General features: G+C 37.8%; 1 protein-coding gene across 1 annotated transcript in view; it reads right to left on the bottom strand.

The window, feature by feature from the left end:
- APPBP2 (amyloid beta precursor protein binding protein 2) overlaps positions 1–25149 on the bottom strand; it is a 46747-nt gene that overhangs the window by 15816 nt on the left and 5782 nt on the right. Inside the window, exons 2-5 of the mRNA XM_006756162.2 lie at positions 14769–14857; positions 10386–10537; positions 6829–6952; positions 3979–4147 (exon numbers count right to left, since the gene is read on the bottom strand). Coding sequence (XP_006756225.1) covers positions 3979–4147; positions 6829–6952; positions 10386–10537; positions 14769–14857 — 534 coding nt within the window. The remainder of the gene's footprint in view (positions 1–3978; positions 4148–6828; positions 6953–10385; positions 10538–14768; positions 14858–25149) is intronic.

Here is a 25149-nt window from a genome sequence, read left to right as displayed (position 1 = left end):
ATATATATATTCTTTCTTCAAATTTTCAAGTACTTGAAGAAGAACACACAAAATATTTACACTTACAATTTATTCTAAGGCTAAGTTCTTTGGCTATATAACACATATTCAGGAAAACAGAGCCATGTTCTCTTCTCTTTGAACATACTATTCCCTCTGCCTTAGAATACATCCCTCTTTCCTCTTAACCCATCTAACTTATCTCTCAAGTTTCAGTCCTAGACTAGGTTTCCTGTACTTTCCTTCTCCTACTGTAATGCTTACTATTTAATTTGGGGGAGGTGGGGGCATATATTTTGTTTTATTTTTTGTTGTATGTATTGGGATAACATTGGTTAATAAAATTATATAGGTTTCAGGTGTACAATTCTGTAATACACCATCTGTATATTGTATTGTGTGTTCATCACCCCAAATCAAGTCTTTCATCACCATTTATCCCCCGCTATACCCTCCCCTACCTCCTCCCACCCCCCTTTTACTCTAGTAATCACCATGCTATAATCTGTGTCTATGAGCTGGTACTATTTTATATCTTACTTGCCTTTTTATTTATTTATTATTATTTTTAATATATTTTATTGATTTTTTACAGAGAGGAAGGGAGAGAGATAGAGAGTTAGAAACATCGATCAGCTGCCTCCTGCACATCTCCTATTGGGGATGTGCCCGCAACCCAGGTATATGCCCTTGACCGGAATCGAACCTGGGACCTTTCAGTCCGCAGGCCGACGCTCTATCCACTGAGCCAAACCGGTTTCAGCCTTATTTGCCTATTTAGTAGACTGCTTCCTTTATGCCAGCTATTGTTCTAAACACTTTACGTGTACTAACACATTTAACTGACACAACAGCCCCATGAAATATGTAACATTTCTATGGAAAACTGAGGTGCAGAAAAGTCTAGATACCTAGACACTAGCCAGGCAGTGTGCTACTATCTAGGTATCTAGTGAGGAACAAAACATAAAATGACACTCCTCTCCTAGTACTTAGTGGGAGAAGGGAAAAAAAAGCAAAATAAATTATTTTGGACAGTAAGTTCAAAGAAATAAAAAGAGCGTGGCCGGTGTGGAACACTGGTTGAGCACCGACCTATGAACCAGCAGGTCACAGTTCGATTCCTAGTCAAGGCACATGCCCAGGTTGTGAGTTCAATCCCCAGTAGGAGGCAGCTGATCGATGATTCTCTCTCATCACTGATGTTTCTATCTCTCTCCCTCTCCCTTCCTATTTTGGAAATCATTAAAAATCAAACAAACAAATACTAGTAAATAAATGAAAAATAAAAAAATTTCCTTCCTAATGCCGTGACCCTTTAATACAGTTCCTCATGTTGTGGTGACCCCCAACCATAAAATTATTTTCATTGCTACTTCAGAACTGTAACTTTGCTACTGTTATGAATCATAATGTAAATATCTGATATACAGGATGTATTTTCATTGTTACAAATTGAACATAATTAAAGCATATTGATTAATCACAAAAACAATATGTAATTATATATTCAATATGTGTTTTCTGATGGTCTTAGGCGACCCCTGGGAAAGGGTCGTTTGACCCCCAAGGGGGTCGCGACCCACAGGTTGAGATCTGCTGTTCTAGATAGAAACTGCTTCATCACATGGAATTTTGAGCAAATGCAGACATAGTGTTCAGCAGAGAAACAGAGATCCCCAAGACAGGCTGTAGCATGAGCGTAAGATAAACTTGCATTGTTCCAATCTACTGCTATTTTAGGGTTATTATCTCAGTAGAGCCTAGCGTACTGTAACTTATATCAGGCTATGGTGATAATTCATATCTGCTGACTGAGTAACTATATTCTCAAGATTGTGTACTTTTCTATAGTTATCACTGACAAATGTATTTATATTTAAAAAAATAAACTATCAAAATTATCCAAGAAACATCTATAAACATTCCTCATGAAACTGCTGAGAGCTGCAAACACCATGAATAAGGCACAGTATAAAACCCCAATTAAAATACAGAAAAAAAATTACAGTCAATTAAATGGTAACTGCCTAATAAAGAAAATGGAAACTGGTAAATAAAAGGTACTTTGTTCCACTGGCTATATTAAGATGAGCCTGTGGCTGAATATAGGAGTAAAGAATGGCATGATTTGAATCATTCTAGATAACAGAAAGAACAGAGTGTAGTTCTAGAGGGCAGTATAAAAAATAAGGATAAAAAAATGATAAAAGAGGCACCAGAGATGACTTGAGTTCCTATGTAGAAATATAAAAAATGGTGAGGCACCTGAATAGCTTTTTTAAAAAAAATATATTTTATTGATTTTTTTACAGAGAAGAAGGGAGAGGGATAGAGAGTTAGAAACATTAATGAGAGAGAAACATCAATCAGCTGCCTCCTGCACACCCCCCACTGGGGATGTGCCCGCAACCAAGGCACATGCCCCTGACCGGAATCGAACCCGGGACCCTCCAGTCCGCAGGCCGACGCTCCATCCACTGAGCCAAACCGGTTAGGGCCTGAATAGTTTTTAAGATAGGCACTTCTAATACTTAAACTGTTATTATTTACCCCTCTCTCATTTCCAGTAAATTAGGCTATTCACACAAAGGCCTTCTGTGAACGGATTGGTTGTAGGTATATGAAAATCTTGGAAAGGGTCCAAATTCTATGCCTTGATCGATAAGCTATGGAACAGACATGGCACACAGGGGCAGCAAAACAATCCATCAACAAAATTAATTCAGCAGATAGAGGAGCGCAGCATCAAAAATAATCAGAAGAGTATACATAAACCAGCTGAGAATTTGCAGGCATGCTGATAAGAATTTTAGATTTTTATAAATGGGTTCAGTGTCTTCTTATATAGATACTAGAGGCCCAGTGCATGATATTCGTGCACTCTGGGGCGGGGGCGGGAGTGGGAGGAGGATTCGGGTTCCCTCAGCCTGGCCTGTACCCTCTCACAGTCCACCCTGTCGCGGGATGTCTGACTGATGGCTTAGGAAACGCCCCCCTCCCCCCGCCCCACCGGAGCAGGCCTAAGCCGGCAGTTGGACATCCTTAGCGCTGCTGCAGAGGCGGGAGGGGCTCCCCCACCACAACTGTGCTTGCCAGCCATGAGCCCAGCTTCTGGATGAGCAGCGCTCCCCCTGTGGGAGCGCACTGACCACCAGGGGGCAGCTCCTGCATTGAGTGTCTGCCCTCTGGTGGTCAGTGTGCATCATAGAGACCAGTTGTTCCGCCGTTCAGTCAATTTGCATATTAGCCTTTTATTTTATAGGATTACAAGCAAGAGGAGCATCGGAGTTGCTTAATACCACTTTATAATTACTCTAGAATTTTCTAGTTTTACTTCTAATTGCAATTTTTCTTTAAATATGGAATATATATTTATATTAATGGGGCAAAAATCAAGATAGGAATAATTTTAAAATATAAAAGCTAACTGACAGCATGAAATTATTCTGATATTCTTCCATAAATAAAGTAGCCAAGTTAATAAACAGATCACTTCTCAACTATGTATTCATTGCCCCTAAAGCATTACTTTAGTAGTATAAAGCCATGTGTGAAGCTATCTTTCTCATAAGGCAGGGGAAGGAGCAAAACAATGCAATAAAGTATAAATAAAATCTAGCTTCCCATTGAAATGAATGCCTTCAAATTATGAGAGTTCACTCAGAGTTATACATTCAATAAAAAGCATCTACTTGAAGGTCTATTTAGTAGAGCATGCCCATCAAAATAACTTAGGTGAAATACATTTCATCAAAATAAAAACAAAAACAAAACAAGCCCTAAATCACACATGTTTATATTGAAAACCCATCTCACAGAATTTTTAGCTGATTTAAAATATTTCATTACAAATGTGTACTGCTTTAAGTAAACTTAACATGTGAAAATGAGATCTATTAAGACAAAAATATATGATTTATCCTCTGTTTTAGAAATATTTACCAGTCACAATGAAATATACTTCAAAATACTCACCTCATCATAGTGACTTTTTGCAAACAGAAGGGCACACAGTTCTCCATAGAGTGCAGCTTTGTTTGCTTGCTGGCCATGTTTTGAGAGTTTATCCATGTATGTCTGAGCTAACTTAAATGTTTCTTCACCCAAATGATATTTACAGTTTCCATTTCGCACATGAAGCAACCTGCAAAGTACAAAAACATGCCTCTATTTTTTATATTTCCAGTATGGTTGACCTGATAACCTTTACAGATCACCAATGAAGCACCCAAATGAGTTAAAGTAACTAGATACAAGAAATGAGGCAGCACTGGAAAATAGCTGTCTGGTCCAAACTGGCATCTATTAATGAACATGAAGTATATGCTCTTCCCAGAAAGCTACCCATGATTAACCTTGTCCAACTTTGATTCCTTATATTCTCTAAATATTTTGCATGGCCTTAACCGGTTTGGCTCGGTGGATGTAGTGTCGGCCTGAGGACTCAGGGGTCCCGGGTTCGATTCCGGTCGAGGGCATGTGCCTTGGTTGCGGGCACAGCCCCGGTGGGGAGTTTGCAGGAGGCAGCTGATTGATGTTTCTGGCTCTCTGTCCCTCTCCCTTCCTCTCTGTGAGAAGATCAATAAAATATATTTTTAATAAATAAATAAATAAATATTTTGCATGCTTTGTGCACTCAGCATGTACTAAATCTATCTACATCTAACTTCAAACTCTCTGTGTTCCAAATCTAAAAGTAATGCAGTCTCATTATAAAAAATTTAGAAGACAATGAAGAAAATAAAAATCAACATAAAATACTTTTACCTATCATTACCTTCCACGAGTCTTCTGGGAAAAATGAGCCCAAGTCCAGGATAGGCGAAACAAGCCCTCACCCAGTTGGTAGATAAGTAAAACTCAAGCATGGAATCAGTTACCTTAAGCAGAACAGGACTTTAACAGGCCTCACTTTCAAATGTTCTCTAGCTCTTCCAAGAAATACAGCACCCTCACGTTCAAACACATAGTTATCATTCAGCTCGTTATCTTGGCAGTCTGCCATTCTCCACATTTCTAGACGAGACTTTAAACCAGGGGTTCTCAACCTGTGGGTCGAGACCCCTTTGGCGGTTGAATGACCCTTTCACAGGGGTCGCCTAAGACCATCCTGCATATCAGATATTTACATTCCGATTCATAACAGTAGCAACATTACAGTTATGAAGTAGCCACGAAAATAATTCCATGAGGAACTGTATTTAAAGGGCCAGAAGGTTGAGAACCACTGCATTACAACGATTCAAAAAAAAAAAAATCCTTGAAATAAAAAGACTTGGTATTGGAAATATATATTTCACAGTTATTCAAATGGTTAAATAAGGTTAAACCCAGTCATAGGTTAATTTATAGAATAAAAAGAACAGTGTTACCTCTCATTGCTACAATACCAAGAATTGCATTCCAGTTTTCACAGTAGGCATTTCCCCTAAGAATAAGGTTCTAGAAATTATTTAATAATTGGCACATGGTGGGGGTAGAAAACAAAAGATTTTATGCCAGAAAAGCACACCTTGGTAATTTTCTCCAGTCCATAATGGCTGTCTACTGAAACAAAAGGGCAGAAACTCTTCAGGATCTGTGTGTCCATCTGGGCTTACATTAAGTAGGATGTAAAGGCCCAGGAACTTTTGAACCAACTGAGGATCTAATTTTGCCTCAACACTCAGCCTAATGAAAAGACAAGTTAAGTTCTCAAGGTCATTCAAATATGGCACTTACTATGTAAGCACAGTATTTTGTTATTATTTTTTAAAAATTGATTTTACTTTTTAGAGTAGTTTTATATTCACAGCAAAAACTGAGAAGCTACAAATATATTCAAGCGTCTATAGATATTCAAATTCAATAAAAACAGAAGACTATATATTCAGTAAATTGAGCAGGCTTTAAGTAACTTAGGGAGTCAAGTTTCTATGATTTTTTTAAACTTTATTTTTATTTCCCTTTAGTTTTGTTAAAAAATTCTTGTGAAGAAAAGTCAGATTGGGCAACAGAGAGAAACCATATAAAAAGAGCTAAAATTAAATGTTATATGTGCAGAACAGATAAGGAGAGTAAAAAGCAGAATTACTTCTACATTTGCTTGCTTTTCCTTTAAGGACATATGTTTAAAGAATATATATTTAAAGAAAACTGTTACGCCCTAGCCGGTTTGGCTCAGTGAGTAGAGCATCCGCCTGTGGACTGAAGGATCCCAGGTTCGATTCTGGCCAAGGGCACATGCCTGGGTTGCGGGCTCAATCCCCAGTGTGGGGCGTGCCAGGAGGCAGCCAATCAATGATTCTCTCTCATCATCGATGTTTCTATTTCTCTCTCTCTTTCCCCCCTCCCTTCCTCTCTGAAATCAATAAAAATATATATATTTTAAAAAAAGAAGAAGAAAACTGTTCCGTATAAGTAAAATACTAATCTTGTCATGGACGATTCTACAAGTGTAAACAGAGCAAGGGTAAACAAAAATAATAACACCCAAGAAAAAAGTATATTTCTTTTCCTAGCATCCCATGCCTAGCACAGTTCCTGGTATATACTAGGCACTTAATAAATATTTGTTGAATGAATGAACAGACAAGTTCTCTGACAAAGCAAAAATATATACAGACAGTCTGGTTCATAATACTCAAATCTAAGCTAAAATAACTATAGCAAGTTAACAATATTTTGGGGATGAGAGACAGGAAGCCAGACTAGTGAAACTCTGACATTTAGAAATCATGTCACAGGTTAATTCAAATAGTGATGTACGCTTAGAATCTGAGTTAAAACCATAAAAGCTACTAAATACCATTAGAGCAGGTAATTGTAGGATCTATTCCAACTTACCTCACACAACATTCTACTGCACGAAACCAATGAAGCATCTCATCATGTAGAGTACATAACTGAAGGCAGGACAGAAAAACTTTCTCAGCATCACTGTACCAGCCTGCATCAGAAAGAAAGCCACCTGAAGGACAAGAAAAACCATTAACTCTTAGATAATTTAATAAATCACTTGATGCCCTAGCTGGTTTGGCTAAGTGGATAGAGCATCAGCCTGAAAACTGAAGGGTCCCGAGTTTAATGCCAGTCAAGGGCATATGTCCTGGTTGCAGGCTTGATCCCCAGGAGGGGGTGTGCAGAGGCATGATGATTCTCTCTCATCATTGATGTTTCTATCTCTCTCCTTCTCCCTTCCTCTCTGAAATCAAAAAAATATTTTTTAAAAATAGTATCAATAGTCTTAACAGTGTCAAAGTGTCTGAGTTAAGAAAATAATATATTTTACTCATATCCATGTTTGATGTTTAATTAAAGCTACATGTAATCCAACAAATATTATTTTAATTGTAGAGAAGTATGCTTAAGAACACTTTATGGCCCTCACCAAGTGACTGAATAACATGGTTATTATACATATTCATACTCAGCAGCCTCTACTCACCATCCTCACAGATGTGTAGTGCTGGTTATTAACTACTAGAGGCCCGGTGCATGGAATTCATGCACGGGGTGTGGGTTGGGGGTGTCCCTCAGCCCAGCCTGCACCCTCTCCAATCTGGGACCCCTTGAGGGATGTCCGACTGCCCGTTTAGGCCTGATCACAATCCAGGACTGCTGGCTCCCAACCGCTCCCCTGCCTGCCTGCCTGCCCGCCCCTAACCGCTTCTGTCTGCCAGCCTGATCGATGCCTAACTGCTCCCCTGCCAGCCTGATTGCCCCTAATTGCCCTCCCCTGCCAGCCTGGTCGCCTCTAACTGCTCTCTTCTTTATGCCTGGTTCCCCCCAACTGCCCTCCCCTGCAGGCCTGGTCGCCCCTAACTGCCCTCCCCTGCAGGCCTGGTTGCCCCCAATTGCCCTCCCCTGCAGGCCTGGGTCCCCCCAAGTGTCCTCCCCTGCCGGCCATCTTTGACCACATGGGGGCGGCCATCTTGTATGTTGGAGTGATGGTCAAATTGCATATTACTTCTTTATTATATAGGATTGTCTTTCAGATTCAAATAAACCTTTTTAGATTCTGTTTTATGACACTGGAAACTAGATTTGCCAGCTGAATCCCCGTAGTCTCTGTCAAAAGGAGCAACTAGAGTGGTAGAGGAGGAACAAGAGACACTCCTTCCTGTTTGCTTCCAGTTTCTGTCAGCAAAGCCCCTGTTGACAGCAAAACCTCAGAGTAATTCTCTTTACTCTGGTAATGGCAATTCATTCCAATAAGCCAGTTGTAGTTACAGTTTTCTAATACTTGCAGAATTAGATTCACAGTAGTCAGGTCAGAGACACCAGCACCAGCCAGTTAGATCTGCTCCTAGTGATCTAAGTTCTAGATCCGTAGGCCCCACTTCTCAGTGCTCTGAGGCACCTGTAGCCTGGCAGTATCCCAGCTCTTAAGGCACCTTATCAACCTTCTAAATTTTAATAATTCCAACCCCAGCTCTTGGTTCCCTAAGCCCGAGGTGCGGTAGTTGATTCTATTTTTAAATATATTTTTTTTTATTGATTTCAACGAGAGAAAGAAACATCAATGATGAGAGACAATCATTGATTAGCTGCCTCCTGTACATCTGCATGTCCCCTATTGAGGATCGAGACCGAAACATGGGCATGTGCCCTGAATGGGAATAGAACCAGCAACATCCTTGTGCATAGGTCGATGCTCAACCACTAAGTAACATAGGCCGGGCTCTGGGATGAAGTTTTTTCACTGTTTTGGTCATTTTAACATTAAAACTGATCATATGGCCACACAGGCCGGGCATATATAAATGAGTTTGCTAGGACTTGGCTCTTCTCCCAAGGTAATTCTTCAACCTGGCTCACTTCAATGGCCATATTGTTAAAAGTGTTTATGGAGATAACAGAGGACCTTAATGAATACTAGCCTGCCTGCTTTTCACATTCCTTGATATTAAATTTTTCCCACACGTTTTTCCCACATGACCATCTAAGATTAAAGGAATGTCAAGCTTAACATTGATCAAGATCACAAATGCTCTATTGTTAGAGATATTCTTTAGTCATAATTCTTTGTTGCAATTTAAATTCCACAGGACTATGCAAGGATAATTGCTGAGGGTCCTTCACAGAAAAGAATGTTCTGAAGTTCCTCCAGTAAACTGTCTATAATCACTACACAGAATTATTCTAAGATTGAAGGAAATGACCATGAAAATTTGCTGGCAAAGAAAGTGTATGTGCACTGTATATGTATATGTGTGTGTGAGGGGAGGGGGGAGGGGGACGACGACCATGCACATATTAATGTGAGAAGTTAAAAATGAAAGGTATTCTGTGGTGATAGAACAGCTCAGTATCCTGATGACAGTTATAACTGCAAAGGAACACATACCACACACACACCACACACACACAATCATGCATGTAATAGAAAAACTGGTGAAAATTAAATAAAGTCTATAGTTTAGTTAACAGTATTAAACTAGTGTCAACTTTCTGGTTTTGATATTGTCTGTAAATCTACAATCATTTCAAAATATAATTTTTTTTTTTAAAGAAAGTAAAAAGGTAGCAACAGCTTTAATAACTGCCTAATGGTGAAGGCCTGGGGTGGGGGTAGGGGGTCAATGGGGGAAAAAAGGAGGGACATCTGCAATACTTTCAACAATAAATATACATTAAAATTTTATTTTGCCTGAAACACTTATCTCAGATTTGCTGAACACCATGTTATACAAACATTAAACAATATTTTTTATATATAAGATGTCCCTCAAAAAATGTATACACTTTAACAGCTGACAGCTTAATTTTGAAAATGAAATGCATTTTAATAAATATTGCCCTTATAATTATTCTAAGTGTATGCATACATTACTTGGGATACTCTATATATAGCATACAAAACCTCAAAATCCTGTTTATGTTGTCAGTATAACACTCCCACGAAGATATTTAAAATTACTCTCATTTTAGAGATGGAAAAACTGAGGTCCCAAAAGAATTAAGTCCCATGACCCTGCATACAGTAAGCTGGTGAAAGAGGCTGGTGGTTGCATGACATGGTAGAAAGATATGTGCCTGGAAATCATTTAGACACAGGATTCTAGTATGTAGGTAGTACATACTAAACATAGTGCTACCACTAGCTATGTGAGTTGAGCAAGTTACTTTACATTTTTTTAGTCCGTTTCCTCATTTGTAAAATGCTATTAATACCAATCCTGGAATGTCATGAGGATTTAGAAAGACGGCACTTAAATGGCTAGTATAGTGCTTGGCGCAAAGTTAATGTTCAACAAATCACACCTACTTTTTCTGATGTTTTTCTCACAACCTCCTTATGTAGACTTTGGGACTATCCTGGGAGAATCCTTTATTGTTAGCAGGTTTAATTATGAGTCATGTCACAGAACAAAACACTCCTCTATTTTACCATTACTTACCTAAAACAAAGCCCACTTGAATGGCTTTTTCCTTTACTGCAGCATCTGATTCTGCTATATAGGAGCACCTTCTGCTAAATGAGTAGGCTAAGACTGAAGCAACTTTCACACCATGATCCATCAAAGCCTGGAAACAATGATGAAGCAAATGTCTGAAAGAGAAGGAAAAGGTTATTTTATAAAGGTAATGTATTTTGTCTTTCCAGAAAGTGCTAGCTTGCTTTTTAAAAATAACTGCTATCTATATATATATATAGATAGATAAATAAATAAATAAAAAATAAAAAAAATAACTGTATAATTATTTTCCAAGATGAAATACGAAAAAAGGCTTTTTGCCTTAAGAATTATGAAGCCATAATTCACAATTTAGCCTAGTATCTTTAATCAGTGAATCACTCAGTGATCCTGTATGGGTACATTTATGGCAATAAAGAATAAAACTAACTTTTAACATCAGTTTTAAAAACCAAATTGGCTTATAATATAATGATAACCCAATTTACAAAATGAGCAATGATAAGAAAAAATGAAATATTGCCTTCATGTCAACATGTATGATCTTGAGAATATCATTCTAAGCAAAATAAGTTAGACAGAAAAAGTCAAGAACCATATGATTTCACTCATATGTGGAATATAAAACTGAACGCAACAAATGAATAAGAAAAACAAACACTCAGACAACAGTATGGTGGTTGCTAGAGGAAAGGGGGATGAGGAATAGCAAAGCATAAAGGAAAGGTCAAATATATGGTGACGAAAGATTTGACTCTGGATGGTGAACATACAATATAATATACAGATGATGTGTCATAGAATTGTATACTTGAAAACTATATAATTTTATTAATCAATGTCACTCCAATAAATTTAATTTTTTTAAAAAGAGCAATGGATTTCAATAGTTCTCCAAAATATACAAATGGCTAATAAGCACAAGAAAAGATGTTGATCATTAGTCATTAGGGAAAAGCAAATCAAAATCATAATGATATACCACATCATATCTGCTAGAATGGCTACAATAATTTTGTTTAAAAGTAATGCTAAGCCCTGGCTGGTTTGGCTCAGTGGATAGAGCGTTGGCCTGCAGACTGAAGTCACAGGTTCAATTCCAGTTAAGGGCACATGCCCATGTTGTGGACTCGACCCCCAGTAGGGGGCCTACAGAAGGCAGCCGATGAATGATCCTCTCTCATCACTGATGTTTCTCTATGTCCCTTCCTCTCTGAAATCTATATATATACACACATATATACATATATATACACACACACACATGCACACATATATGTGTATGTGTATATATATATACACATATGTAAATACACACATATATATGTGTATATATACAGTAATGCCAAGAAAAAAAAAAGTAATGGCAAGGATACAGAAAAATTATAACCCTCATACATTGGTGATAGAAAGGAAAAATGGTATAGCTGCTGTGGAAAAGTTTATAGGTTATTCAAAAAGTTAAACATAGGGCTGTCATATGTTTCTAACTAGTTATATACAAGAGAATTAAAAACATGTCCACACCAAATCTTGTCCAGGAACATTCAATTCATAGCAGCATTATTCATAATTGCCAAAAGGGGGAAACAATCGAAATGTTCATCAGCAGATGATTAGATAAACAAATCCATATATCCATACAATGGAAATTTATTCAACTATAAAATAGAAAAAAATACCAATATAAGTAACAACATGAATGAACCTTGAAAACATTACAGGAAATAAAAAAAGCCAGTCGCAAAAGACTATATATTGTATGAAATGTGTACAACAGGTAAATCCAGATACAGAAAGTAGATTATTAACAATAGGCCAGAGACTAGGAGTAAAAGGAAATAGGAAGTGACTGTTAATAGGTATAGGATTTCTTGTGAGGTAATGAAAATGTTCTAGATAACGGAGTCACTGCTTTGCATAAAGGGGGAAAATGTCAACTATGTGCTTTTATTTTCACAAACACAGGGTGGTGCAAAAGTAGGTTTCCAGTTGTGAGTACGCAAAACATAGTTTATTTTGTATTATTTATTAATTACTAAAGGCCCGGTGCATGAAATTCCTGGTGCACTGAGGGAGGGGGGGAGAAAGGGGGGAGTCCCCTCAGCCCATCCTGCAGCCTCTTGCAGTCCAGGAGGCCTCGGGGGATGTCCAACTGATAGGCCTAAGCCAGCAATCAGTCATCCTTAGCACTGCAGCAAAGGCAGGAGAGGCTCCAGCCGCTGTGCTTGCCAGCTGTGAGCCCGGCTTCTGGCTGAGCGGCGCTCCCTCTGTGGGAGCGTACTGACCACCAGGGGGCAGCTCCTATGTTAAGCGTCTGCCCCCTGGTGGTCAGTGCATGTCATAGTGACCAGTCGTTCCACCACTGGGTTGATTTGCCTATTAGCCTTTTATTATATAGGACTGTATTATTTTCCATACAAACATCTGTAAACCTGCTCTTACCCTACCCTGTATATTAAATACTTAACAAGGGATTTGGACTTGGTGAAAGATAACCTGAGAGATGGAAGAGAAATATTCCACTATGTCTTTAGAATGGCCATGTTTAAAATTGCCTATCAACATTAAAATTCCAGAAAGCTAAACTTTAGAGAATGCTTTTTTAAAAATATATTTTTATCGATTTCAGAGAGGAAGTAAGAGGGAGATAGAAACATCAATGATGAGAGAGAATCATTGATTACTGCCTCCTGCATGCCCCCCACTGGGGATTGAGCCCACAACCAGAGCATGTGTCCTGACTGAGAATTGAACTGTGACCTCCTGGTTCATAGGTATCATGATGCTCAACCACTGAACCTCACCAGCCGGGCTACAACTACTGAGTAGCTCCCTTGGTCAGTGTAGTCCTGATATGCCAAAGTTGCAGGTTCAATCCTCAGTCAGTGCCATACAAGAATCAACCAATGAAGGCATAAATAAGTGGAACAACAAATTGATGTTTCTCCCTCAAAATAAATAAAAATTACTTAAGTTTTTCTATACCCTTCTTTTACCAAAATGTAGTTCTCATCTATAATTATATTTTAAAATGCTTTTATTGAGAAAGAGGAAGAGAGAGGGAGAGAGAAACATCAATAGAGAGAAACATCTATCAGCTGCCTTCTGCATGCCCTCTACTGAGGATCAAGCCTGCAACATGGGCATGTGTCAGACCGGGAATCAAATCAGCAACCTCTTGGTGCATGGTATTACACTCAACCAACTGAGCCACAACTGCCAGGGCACATGTATTATTATTATTTTTAATATATTTTATTGATTTTTTACAGAGAGGAAGGGAGAGGGATAGACAGTTAGAAACATCGATCAGCTGCCTCCTGCACACCCCCCAAATGGGGATGTGCCTGTGGCCAAGGTACATGCCCTTGACTGGAATCGAACCTGGGACCCTTCAGTCCACAGGCAGATGCTCTATCCACTGAGCCAAACCGGTTAGGCTATATTATTTTTTATAGACTAATTTTAATTAATCAACTAACCAAGAAGTTTATCTATATAGTTAACACAGAGGTTTGTATTTTAACGTTATCCTTAAAAAGTGAAATCATATGAATTATATACTTAGTCTATCATCCCTCTCTAAAATAAAAAAATCCATGAGGAAGCCCTAGCCATTGTGGCTCAGTGGTACAGCATAGGTCGAGCATTGAAAGGTCTAATGTTCAATTCTTGGTCAATGGCAGATACCTGGGTTGCAGATTCATTCCCCAGTGGGGGTGAAAGCGGGAAGCAACCAATCTGTATTTCTCTCACATTGATCTTTCTCTCTTTCACTCTCTTCCCCTCCCTCCCTCTTTTCCCTTCCACTCTCTTTAAAAAATCAATGGGAAAAATATCATCGAGTGAGGATTAACAAAAACAAAATAAAACAAAACAAACAAAATCCATGTGGAAAAGATGTCATAGATCTTTTTCACTGCTGAAACCCCAGCATCTAGAATAGTACATGACATATGCTGGGCATTAAACAAGAATTTGCTGAACCAATGAAATAACTTCACAACTTCATATTAGAGATTAGCAGTATTTTATAAAGCTATATTCTTGTTTTCCTAGAAATGTGGGTTGGGGGAGAAAAAGAAGGCATTTAAAACAAATTTAGGGAAGAACACTAAAGAGAACAGTAAGTACAATCAAAAGCCATGTCACCTACACCTACACGTGGCTCCTACTACATGTGAATAGCCACAATGGGGAAGATGAATTTGGTCTCCCTTTTTTGAAAGCAATGGAGGTATTAATGGCTTCATAACAATGTGACTGTACTTAATGCCACTGAATTGCATACTTAAAAACAGTTACTATAGTAAAATTTAGTTTATGTACAGTTTACCACAATATAAAAAAAAATAAGTTTACCTTTTATCCAGAGCTCTCAGTACTTTAGCAAAAACTTCCAATTCACAAAATTCACTGCCCAGTTGACATAAGCGTCCCTGTTGGTAAAGCTGAAATAAAAAAAACAACAACAAGGAGATAATTAAAAATTTTTAATTTAATTTTAATCTCTAAGAATACTTATGAAGCCCTAACCGGTTTGGCTCAGTGGATACAGGGTTGGCCTGAGGACTCAAGGGTCCCAGGTTCGATTCCAGTCAAGGGCATGTACCTTGGTTGCGGGCACATCCCCAGTAGGGGGTGTGCAGGAGGCAGCTGATCGATATTTCTAACTCTCTATCCTTCTCCCTTCCTCTCTGTAAAAAAATCAATAAAATATATATTTTAAAAAGAATACTTATGAATATAATTTGATGAATTTAATGAATACTACTCAAAGTTGGTATGATTACATAGTAATATCGGGAAAGATGCTTGTGTTAAGAAAAAAGTAATACTAAATAAACAAATTTATACAATTCATATAAAAGCATTTTAATAGTTGTATCTGATTGTTAGAAATTAGTTATATGTATATGATATATGTAGACTCTAAAGAACAAAATATATAAACAAGACAGAAACAGACTCATTGATGCAGAGAACTATTGGTTCCAGAGGGGAAGAAGGTTGAGGGGCTGGGTGAAAAAGGTGAAAGGATTAAGAAGTACAAATTGGCCCTAGCCGGTTTGGCTCAATGCATAGAGTGTTGGCCTGCGGAGTGAAGGGTCCCAGGTTCGATTCCGGTCAAGGGCACGTGCCTGGGTTGCAGGCTCGGTCCCCAGTGGGGGGTGTGCAGGAGGCAGCCGATCAATGATTCCCTATCATCAGTGATGTTTCTGTCTCTCTCTTCCTCTCTGAAATCAATAAAAATATGTATTTTTTTAAAAAGTAGTACAAATTGGCAGTTGCAAAATAGTCATCGAGATGTGAAGTACAGCATAGGAAACATAGTCAATAATCTCTATATATAAAAGCCTAACATGCTAAGGGTCCAACAGTTTGACCATTCAACCAGTTGCTATGATGCACACTGACCACCAGGGAGCGGACACTACGACTGGTAGGTTAGCTTGCTGCTGCGTCTGGCTGATCAGGACTGGGCGAGATGGGCCGGACATGCCCTGAAGCTCTCCCTTGGTCCCTCCTCAGTCCTGATCATGCTTCGGTGGGGTCCCTCGGGCTGGCCTGTGCCCTCTCGCAATCCAGGACCCCTTGGGGGATGTCAGAGAGCCAATTTCAGCCTGATCCCCACAGGCCAGGCCAAGAGACCCCACTGGTGCACGAATCCATGCACCAGCCCTCTAGTATTATAATAATTATGTATGGTGCCAGGTGGGTATATGAATTATTAGGGGTCACTTTGTAAAATATATGATTATCTATTCACTACACTGTACACCTGAAACTAATATAATACTGAATGTCAACTGTAGTTGAAAAATAAAATAAAAAATTAGTATTTGTAAAACAGTATCAGGTACATGATTAAGTAATACAGAGTGTTATGTAGTTATGTATATATTAAATAAACATTAAAACGTCTTATAGAAAACCAAAGGCAATTATTGCAAGGGCAATGCAGGAAAGCCCCAAACCCAGAGAAATAAAGATGGGGATAAAAACCTTTCCAAATCAATTCAAAATTATCACAGGCAAAAAGTGAACAGCTTAGTCTTAACATCTAATTAGTATATAAATAATTTAGACTAATTCCTCAAAACAAAAATTTATAAAACTTTAGAGAAAGATATAAAAGAAATTGAGTCCAGCCCTAGCCAGTTTCGCTCAGTGAATAGAGTGTAGGTCTGCGAACCAAAGGGTCCCTCCCGGTTCAATTCTGGTCAAGGGCAAATGCCCAGGTTACGGGCTTGACCCACAGTGGGGGGTGTGCAGGTGGCAGCTGACTAATGATTCTCTCTCTTTTTTTAAAATATATTTTATTGATTTTTTACGGAGAGGAAGGGAGAGAGATAGAGAGTCAGAAACATCGATGAGAGAGAGACATCGATCAGCCGCCTCCTGCACATCCCCCACTGGGGATGTGCCCACAACCCAGGTACATGCCCTTGACCGGAATCGAACCTGGGACCCTTCAGTCCGCAGGCCGACGCTCTATCCACTGACCCAAACCGGTTTTGGCTAATGATTCTCTCTTATCATTGATGTTTCAATCTCTCTCTCCCTTTCTCTCTGAAATCAATAAAAATACATTTTTAAGTAATAATAGAAAGAGAAAGAAAGAGAGAGAGAGAGAGAGAGAGAGAGAGAGAGAGAGAAAGAAAGGAGGGAGGGAGGGAGGGAGGGAGGGAGGAGCATATACACAATCTATGAAAGTTGTGGGCTCACTCATGTTTAAAACTGTTACCTCTGAGTCATTATATAGCAAAACCTTCAGAAATGAAAAGGGGTTGTTATCAAGAAAAAATTACCATGATACATAAAACAAGTTTCAGAAAAATTTGAGTAATATAATCCACTTTTTGTAAAATATATTTTCATTGATTTCAGAGAGGAAGGAAGAGGGAGGGAGAGAAACACCAATGATGAGAGGGAATTATTGACTGGTCGCTTCCTGCATGCCCCCAACTGGGGACCGAGCATGTGCCCTTAACTGGAATCGAACCTGGGACCCTTCAGTCCGCAGGTCTACGCTCTATCCACTGAGCCAAACTGGTTAGGGCAATATAATTCTACTTTTGTTTCTAAATTCTATATCTACCATTACATATGCATAAGTTTTTTAAAAAATCTGAATGATATTCAATAAAATGTTTATCTATGGTATAGGATTTGTATATAAAATCTTTTATCTCCACTCTCCTCATCTTTCATCTGGATTACAGCAAAGGTCTGGCAGAACTGCACTCTCCATTACTGTTGGACCTGTAATCAATTGTCCACATAGTAGCCAAACAATCTTTTCAAAAAAGTAAATTATTTCATGCCATTTCTTTTAAAACCTTTCAGTGGAACCCTCAAAGTGAACAAAATCCAAAATATTTAATGTGGCCTTTAAGTCTCTGAAAGTATCTGATCTTGCCTATCTTTCAAATCTCATCTTTTACCACTCTTTCTCCCTATCCCCTACATTCTTGACACATTAGCTTTCTTTTAGCTTTAGCTCACCTCATGACTTTTGCACACATACTGCTGCTTCCACATAAAGCACTGGTATCATGATTCTTTACCTGGCTAATTTGTAACTCATCCTAAAGGTCTCAACTAGGATGTCACTTAATTCCCCAATCTAAATTCTGTTCCTTGTTATACTTTCTCATGATTTTTCCTCCATAGTAAGTAGCATCAAGACATGAGTGCACACATGCACTTAAACAATAATTTGTTAAACATGTCACTCCAATATACTCTGCACTCTATGAGGTGACCGTTGTCACCACTATATTCCCAATACCTATCACAGTGTCTAGTGCTTAATATACATTGATTATTTTCTGAATGCATAATCAAAATGGGCAGAGATCTACTTTGGATGGAACTCAGAACCTAAGGAAAAATAATTCAAAACAGTCTCTACTCTGGAGTTTATCATTATTTATTGAAATTGCCCCAATTCCTCTGATGAATCTGACACTAAGAGAAAAACCCTGATTTCACAGTTACTTACTGTCTCCCCAAGTAGACTAGACTGTAAGCACCTTAATAAGAAACATTTACTAGGCAGCCTTCTGCCCTATCTCTACAGTACTCTATATAGAACAGTGCTTATGCAATAAACTGAGAACAAATTTGAATGCAAACTTAATAACCTAGAGTCATGAAGAACATAAAGTGCCAGTTCCTAAATGAAAAAAATCAAGAACAAATTTTAAATAATAGCTGCTTAAAGTTATAGAGAAAAGCAAGTGTTTCCTATTTTTAACATCAGGTATTTTAGCAAGTACCCTGGCATTTTCATTACATGAAACTCTTATCTTACTGAACCTGTTTTATCTCTGTAATTTTCACATCAAAGACAAAATATTATAGCTAGGAACATCCTACTTATTTGTTTTTATTAACTTAATAAATATCAGGAACATTTGTGTAAAGCACTGTGCTAGGTACTGGGGATATAGTGATGACCAAGGTCACCACAGTAATACAAAGTCAGTAGGAATTGTTCTTTGATCTCAAAAATTTTAGAATCTGTCAGAGTAGAAAAACAATGTTCACAGATTATACAGTAGAGGTAGTTAGAGTATTTTAGAAACATAATAAAATGCTCACTCCAAGGATAAATTTCTGTTGAATTTTGAAGAGAGAATCATTGATTGGCTGCCTTCTGTACACCTTACACTGGGGATTGAGCCCATAACCTGGGCATGTGCCCTGACTGGAAATCGAACCGTGACCTCCTGGTTCATAGGTTAACACTCAACCACTGAGCCATGCCAGCCGGGCAAATTTCTTCCTTATTAACATTTACATTTTAATTTCTCAGCTGCTTTACACTCTGTCATACTTTTCTTTTACAATACAACTGAACAACATGATTTTTCATATCTTGCAGGGCAAACTGCTTTGCTTATTGGCAAATAAGCCAAAGGTTTAAGTGGACATGTTCATTTCATTAAAAAGCACAAGAAACAGTTAACTTACTAAAGTTTAAATATGCTGTAAATTTAAATATGCTGTCCACTAGATCCACCATCCATTAAATAAGAGTTTCCCCCACCTCCAATTGTAATGTGAATGAATTTATGTCCAATACCCAGATTCTTGAACTCTATTGCTCACTTGATGTGTTAATGGTTTAATTTTCAAGATAGCATGATTGTGTTAATTGTGGAAGATGCTACCATGATATAAATGGAAGGTTAAAACAAAAATCTAGTTAGATGTAAGATCTAACCAATAATGATAACCAGCCATATCCAACTCATAAGTAATCTGTAAATTTGAATAGATTTGTCAGCTTTTCTTAAAGCTTCACTACCAATGTGGTGAAAATTAGAAGTATATCCATGAGACAATAAAGGGTAGTATGGTTATAAGAAACACATTCTATATTCTAAATAATCAACTTTAAAACATTTGTTTCCTCAAATTTCAGAATTACATACATTTTTAGAAAAATTTAAAAATCTAGAAAAATTTTATTTAAAAAAAGTATTCATTTGATTTTACAATGAAGAGAAAAATCACTGTTGCCCTGGCCAGTGTTTCCCAATGGTTAGAGCTCTGGCCAGCACACCGAAGGGGGGGTGCGGGAGGCACCCAGTTAATGTGTCTCTCTCATATCAATATTTCTATCTTTATCTCTCTCCGCCCCTCTCCTCCTCCTTCCTTCCCTTCCACTCTCTGAAAAGCAATGGAAAAAATATCCTCTGGTGAGAATTAACGAGAGAGAGAGAGAGAGAGAGAGAATGAATCACTATTGCCGTGGCCGGATGGCTTGGTTGGAGCATTATTCCATACACAAAAAGGTTGAGGGTTTGATTCCCAGTCAGGGCACATACCTAGGTTGCAGGTTTGATCCCTGGTCAGGGCACATACAGGAGGCAACAGATCAATCGATGTTTCTCTCTCCCTTCCTCTCTCTCTAAAATAAAAAATCAATTAAAAATTATATCCTTGGGTGAGGATTAAAAAAGAGAATAATCACTGTCAGCGTAACGACACATTTCTTTTCAGTCCTTTTTTTTCTTATTTGCAGTTTTGAGTATGTTACATAAACTTTAATCCTTTGTTATGGAAGTTAAAAACTTATTTCCCCATTACACATTTCAAGTTATTAAATTTGGTTCCAAAACATGTTTTTGAAATTCTGATGAAGCCTACATTGAATATATAGTCAGAAAACCCAAAATTTTCCAATCTAGTAACAATATCTCTCTTCAACATTTATTAAAGACTTTTGGGTTTCTGTACATCTCCTTTTAGGATTTACTCTATTCATGTTTTCTGTTGTTATTTTAAGTAACATATATTCTTTCCTATACTGCATGTAGAAAAATTTAATTTTAATTACAAATGTGTAATCATCCCCCTCACTGAATATCTCATTGCGATAGCTTTTCAGTTGATTTTTGTTGGCTTTTTCTTTACTCTAACTGTATTTATTAGCACTTCAAGAATATTGAATATGTAGTTTACAGTTCCAGAGCTAAGTCTGAAAGCCCTTACTTAAAAAAATTTAATAATATTGATAATAGAAGTTATCTTATTATTGTCCTGATTTTAATCAGAATGCTCTAAGTGTCTACAACTAAGTATTTTTGTTTAGGTATGTGTATTTAAATTACCTTTTGAGTAGATGTATATTTAGAATGTCAATATGTATTCCTTAAGTTCAATGGGAGAAAACTAAGACAGTTTTCCTCTGTCCTATTAATACGGTGAATTACAGCCCTAACCGGTTTGGCTCAGTGGATAGAGCGTCGGCCTATGGACTGAAGAGTCCCGGGTTCAATTCCGGTCAAGGGCATGTACCTTGGTTGCGGGCACATTCCCAGAAGGGGGTGTGCAGGAGGCAGCTGATCGATGTTTCTTTCTTATCGATGTTTCTAACTCTCTATCCCTCTCCCTTCCTCTCTGTAAAAAATCAATAAAATATATTTTAAAAAATGGTGAATTATATGAAGAGACTTACTGATTTGCACTTGCGATTATTTTATTTAGAACTTTTGCCTCACAATTCATGTGAGGTTTTCTAGAGACTTGCTTTTTATCTTAGGTCTAGGTATCAGTATTATGTTAACCTCTTTTACTGTTTGTTTTTTAATTGGAAAGAATTAGGTTGGTCTGGAACAAGCTAAATAAATTATCAGCAGCATCAACTGTTCTTTGAATAAACCCAAGTATCTGAAGGTGGTGGGAGTTTTTGTTTGTCTGCTGAGGCACTGATCACTTTTCCCTTAGATTGTCAAATAAAAAAATGACAACAGCTAATACGATAGTCATCCGGTGTGAATAAATCAAAATTATACCTATTTTTTGGTCAGGTCAGCAAAAATTCTATTTCTTGGTTTGCTACTGAATTTAGTTTATGTGTGCCATGAGATGAAAAATGTTGAAAATTGCTGGTGTAAGGTAGTCATGATATCTTTTTTTCCTATATGGATACCTAATTGACTAATAACATTTATTTGATTTTCCTTTCCCCATTGAATTGCTTTTTCATAAATGAGGTGACAATATATGTCAGTCTAGTTCTGGACTGTTTTGTTCCACTGGTCTATTTGTCTATCCATATGCCAATACCATATTATCTTATTTACAGCTTGATATTTGGTAGTTTTAGTCCTCCAGATTTTCTTTTTTCTTCATTACTGCTTTGGCTTGAGACTGTATTTTATTTTTTCTTAATCCTCACCTGAGGCTATTTTTCCCATTGATTTTTTTTTTAGAGTGAAAGGAAGGAAGGGAGGAGGGTGAGGAAAGGGGAGGGCGGGGGAGAGAAATGACGATATGAGAGAGACACATTGATTGGTTGCCTCCTGTATGTGCCGATTGGTGCCAGGGATTGAACCTGTAAACCAGGAACATGACTTTGACCAGGAATCGAACCCAATACCCCTTGGTTCTCATTCTAACCACTGAGCCACACCAGCCAGAGCTTGATACTGTATCTTTAAAAAAAATACATGTTTTTATTGACTATAGAGAGGAAGAGATGGAAACATCAATTGGCTGCCTCCTACTGGCTCCCTACTGGGAATCGAGCCCATAACCCAGGCATGTGCTCTGACCAGGAATCCAACTGGTGACCTCTTGGTGCATGGGACGACACTCAATCCATTGAGCCACTTTGGTTGGGTGATACTGAATTCTAATTTGTCTTTCAGTTGAGCATCTTTTGATGTTTACTGGCTATTCATATTTTTCTCTTCTATATGCTGGCTGTTCAGGATTTCTGGAAGTGAGCTGATTGTCCTTTATGTACTCATTAGTGATAGATCTTTCTGAATTAGGAAATTCACCTCTTATCTGTCATATGCTGTCATTTGCATAGTTTCTTCTTAAACGTGCTTATAATTTTTTATGTACTCAAAAGTACCAATTTCTTTTTTTCCTCCTAGGTTTTGAATTCATACTTAGAAAAGCCTTCCCCATGACAAAATGGCATTCTAGTATTGGCAAGACAAGTAACAGAGGACTTCACCTTTTATAACATTATTTATTTTTATGTTTGACATTTTAAAATTTTGTAAATTACCTTAAAAATAATGTCTTTAAAGAAATTTCAATCATTTCCCACTACGAGATACTGACTCAATAATTTATTCTGATTCTTTTATGATTTCATTTGCCATATTTAAATCTTTAACCGCCGGGAATTCATTTTGGTAAACAGTGTGAAGTAGAGGTCTAACTTCTCCCCCACTCACTCACTTGCCCAAGGTATTTTTGTATGTTTCCCACACTTATTTATAATATAGCATCGTTTCATAACTTGATCACATACTAAATTCTTAAATATGCTTTGGTTTTTATCTTGACTGTCTACTTTGTTCTTTTTTTTAAAATAAATATGTATTTTTTATTGATTTCAGGGAGAGGAAGGGAGAGACAGAAACACCAATGAGAGAGAATCATCAACCGCACCCCCTCCCCATGCATTCCCCCTACGGGGACTGAGCCCGCAACCCAGAAATGTGCTTGAAGGGGAATCAACCATGACCTCTGGGTTCACAGGTCGATGCCAACCACTGGGCAACATGGGCCAGGCTAAATCTTCCCAGCAAGATCTCTAATGCTCCTGTCTACTATGTTCTACAAATCAATCTATCTCTGTTTTTGTGAACTGCTACACTGTTTTAAAATATGTAGCTTTCTAATATAATTGACTGTCTTATAATGCAAATCTCTCCTAAGTATTGTGCATCTTCAAAATTTCCTTGATTAATTTTCATGTAATTCTTCCAGATAAATTTTGTATTTAATCAGCTTCCTATATCCAATAAAATCCTGAGTCTGATTCAAATTGTGATAAATTCATACCTTAAACTGAGATGAGTTGACATATTATAACCTTTCCATCTAGATCAGTGGTTCTCAACCTTGGCTGCACCTTAGAATCACCTGGGAATCTTTTTAAAATCCTGATTTCTGGGCCTCATCCTCCAGAAATTCTGTTTCTTTGTTATGGGGTGGGGCCACAACATTAGTAACATTCTAAGGTGCAGCCAAAGTTGAGAACCACTGATTTAGATACATGGTGTGGTTCAGTGGTTGAGCGTCGACCAGTGAACCAGGAGGTCACAGTTCAATTCCTGGCCAGGGCACATTCCCAGGCTGTGGGTTCTATCCCCAATAGGGAAGCGTCCGCCTGCAGACTCAAGGGTCCCAGGTTCGATTCCGGTCTAGGGCATGTACCTTGGTTGTGGCATATACCCAGTAGGGAGTGTGCAGGAGGCATCTGATCGATGTTTCCCTCTCATCACTGTTTCTAACTATCCCTCTCCCTTCCTTTCTGTAAAAAAGCAATAAAATATATTTAAAAATTTTTTTTTAAAGATACATGATATGGCAGGCTATTTATGTTCTTCTGTGCCCCTCCCTTATAAAGTTTTCATTTTCAATTTATTAATCTTAAAAGCTCTTTATATATAAAGAGTTCTTTAGCTGTCAAATATGTTGCAAGAATTTTTTTCAATTTGTTACCAGTCAATTTTTAAATAATCAAAATAGTTGAGACAACTATACAGCTATACAACAGAAATATACCCAGAAAAAGAAAAAATAACTCTAATACTAAATCAGACATTAATTTATATGGTTTTCAGCATAAGACTTACAATAATTTTTTAAAAGTCATTAAGTTTAAGACTGAAAATAATAAATAGAACAAATTACTAAAACACTTCACCCAACCAAAACTTAACTATGGCAAATATTGTAATTGGAAAAGGATACAAAATATACCACTCGGCTGTTAAAATGAAAAGGAAATACCATACACTTCATTCTTTGAAGAACCCAGCCCCTCATTCTAGTTGCTTTTACTTGGTATACAGTTTTACAATTCCTTCTATTCACCTCATCCACTTTCTATACCTAAATGGTTTAGCGTCTTTGAGTAAAAACCATTTAGATTCAAATACATGACTTTGTAGGGTATTACTTTTTATTGACCCATCTTTATCACCTGTCAATTTTTTAAAACATATTTTTTGGGGGGTCTCTTTTTTTTTAATTAAATCTTTATTGTTCAGATTATTACAGTTGTTCCTCTTTTTCCCCTCCTACCTCCCCTCCACCCTGTTCCCCCACCCCACCCTCTGCCCTCACCCCCCTACCCACTGTCCTCATCCACAGGTGCACGATTTTTGTCCAGTCTCTTCCTGCCTCCCCTCACCCCTTTCCCCCCCAAGAATAGTCAGTCCACTCCCTTTCTATGACCCTGATTCTCTTATAA

The sequence above is a fragment of the Myotis davidii genome, unplaced genomic scaffold (genome assembly GCF_000327345.1).
Source record: "Myotis davidii unplaced genomic scaffold, ASM32734v1 scaffold993, whole genome shotgun sequence".
Lineage (NCBI taxonomy): Eukaryota > Metazoa > Chordata > Mammalia > Chiroptera > Vespertilionidae > Myotis > Myotis davidii.
Note: the sequence above shows the minus strand (reverse complement) of the source record. Positions and strands in the feature narration are given on the sequence as shown.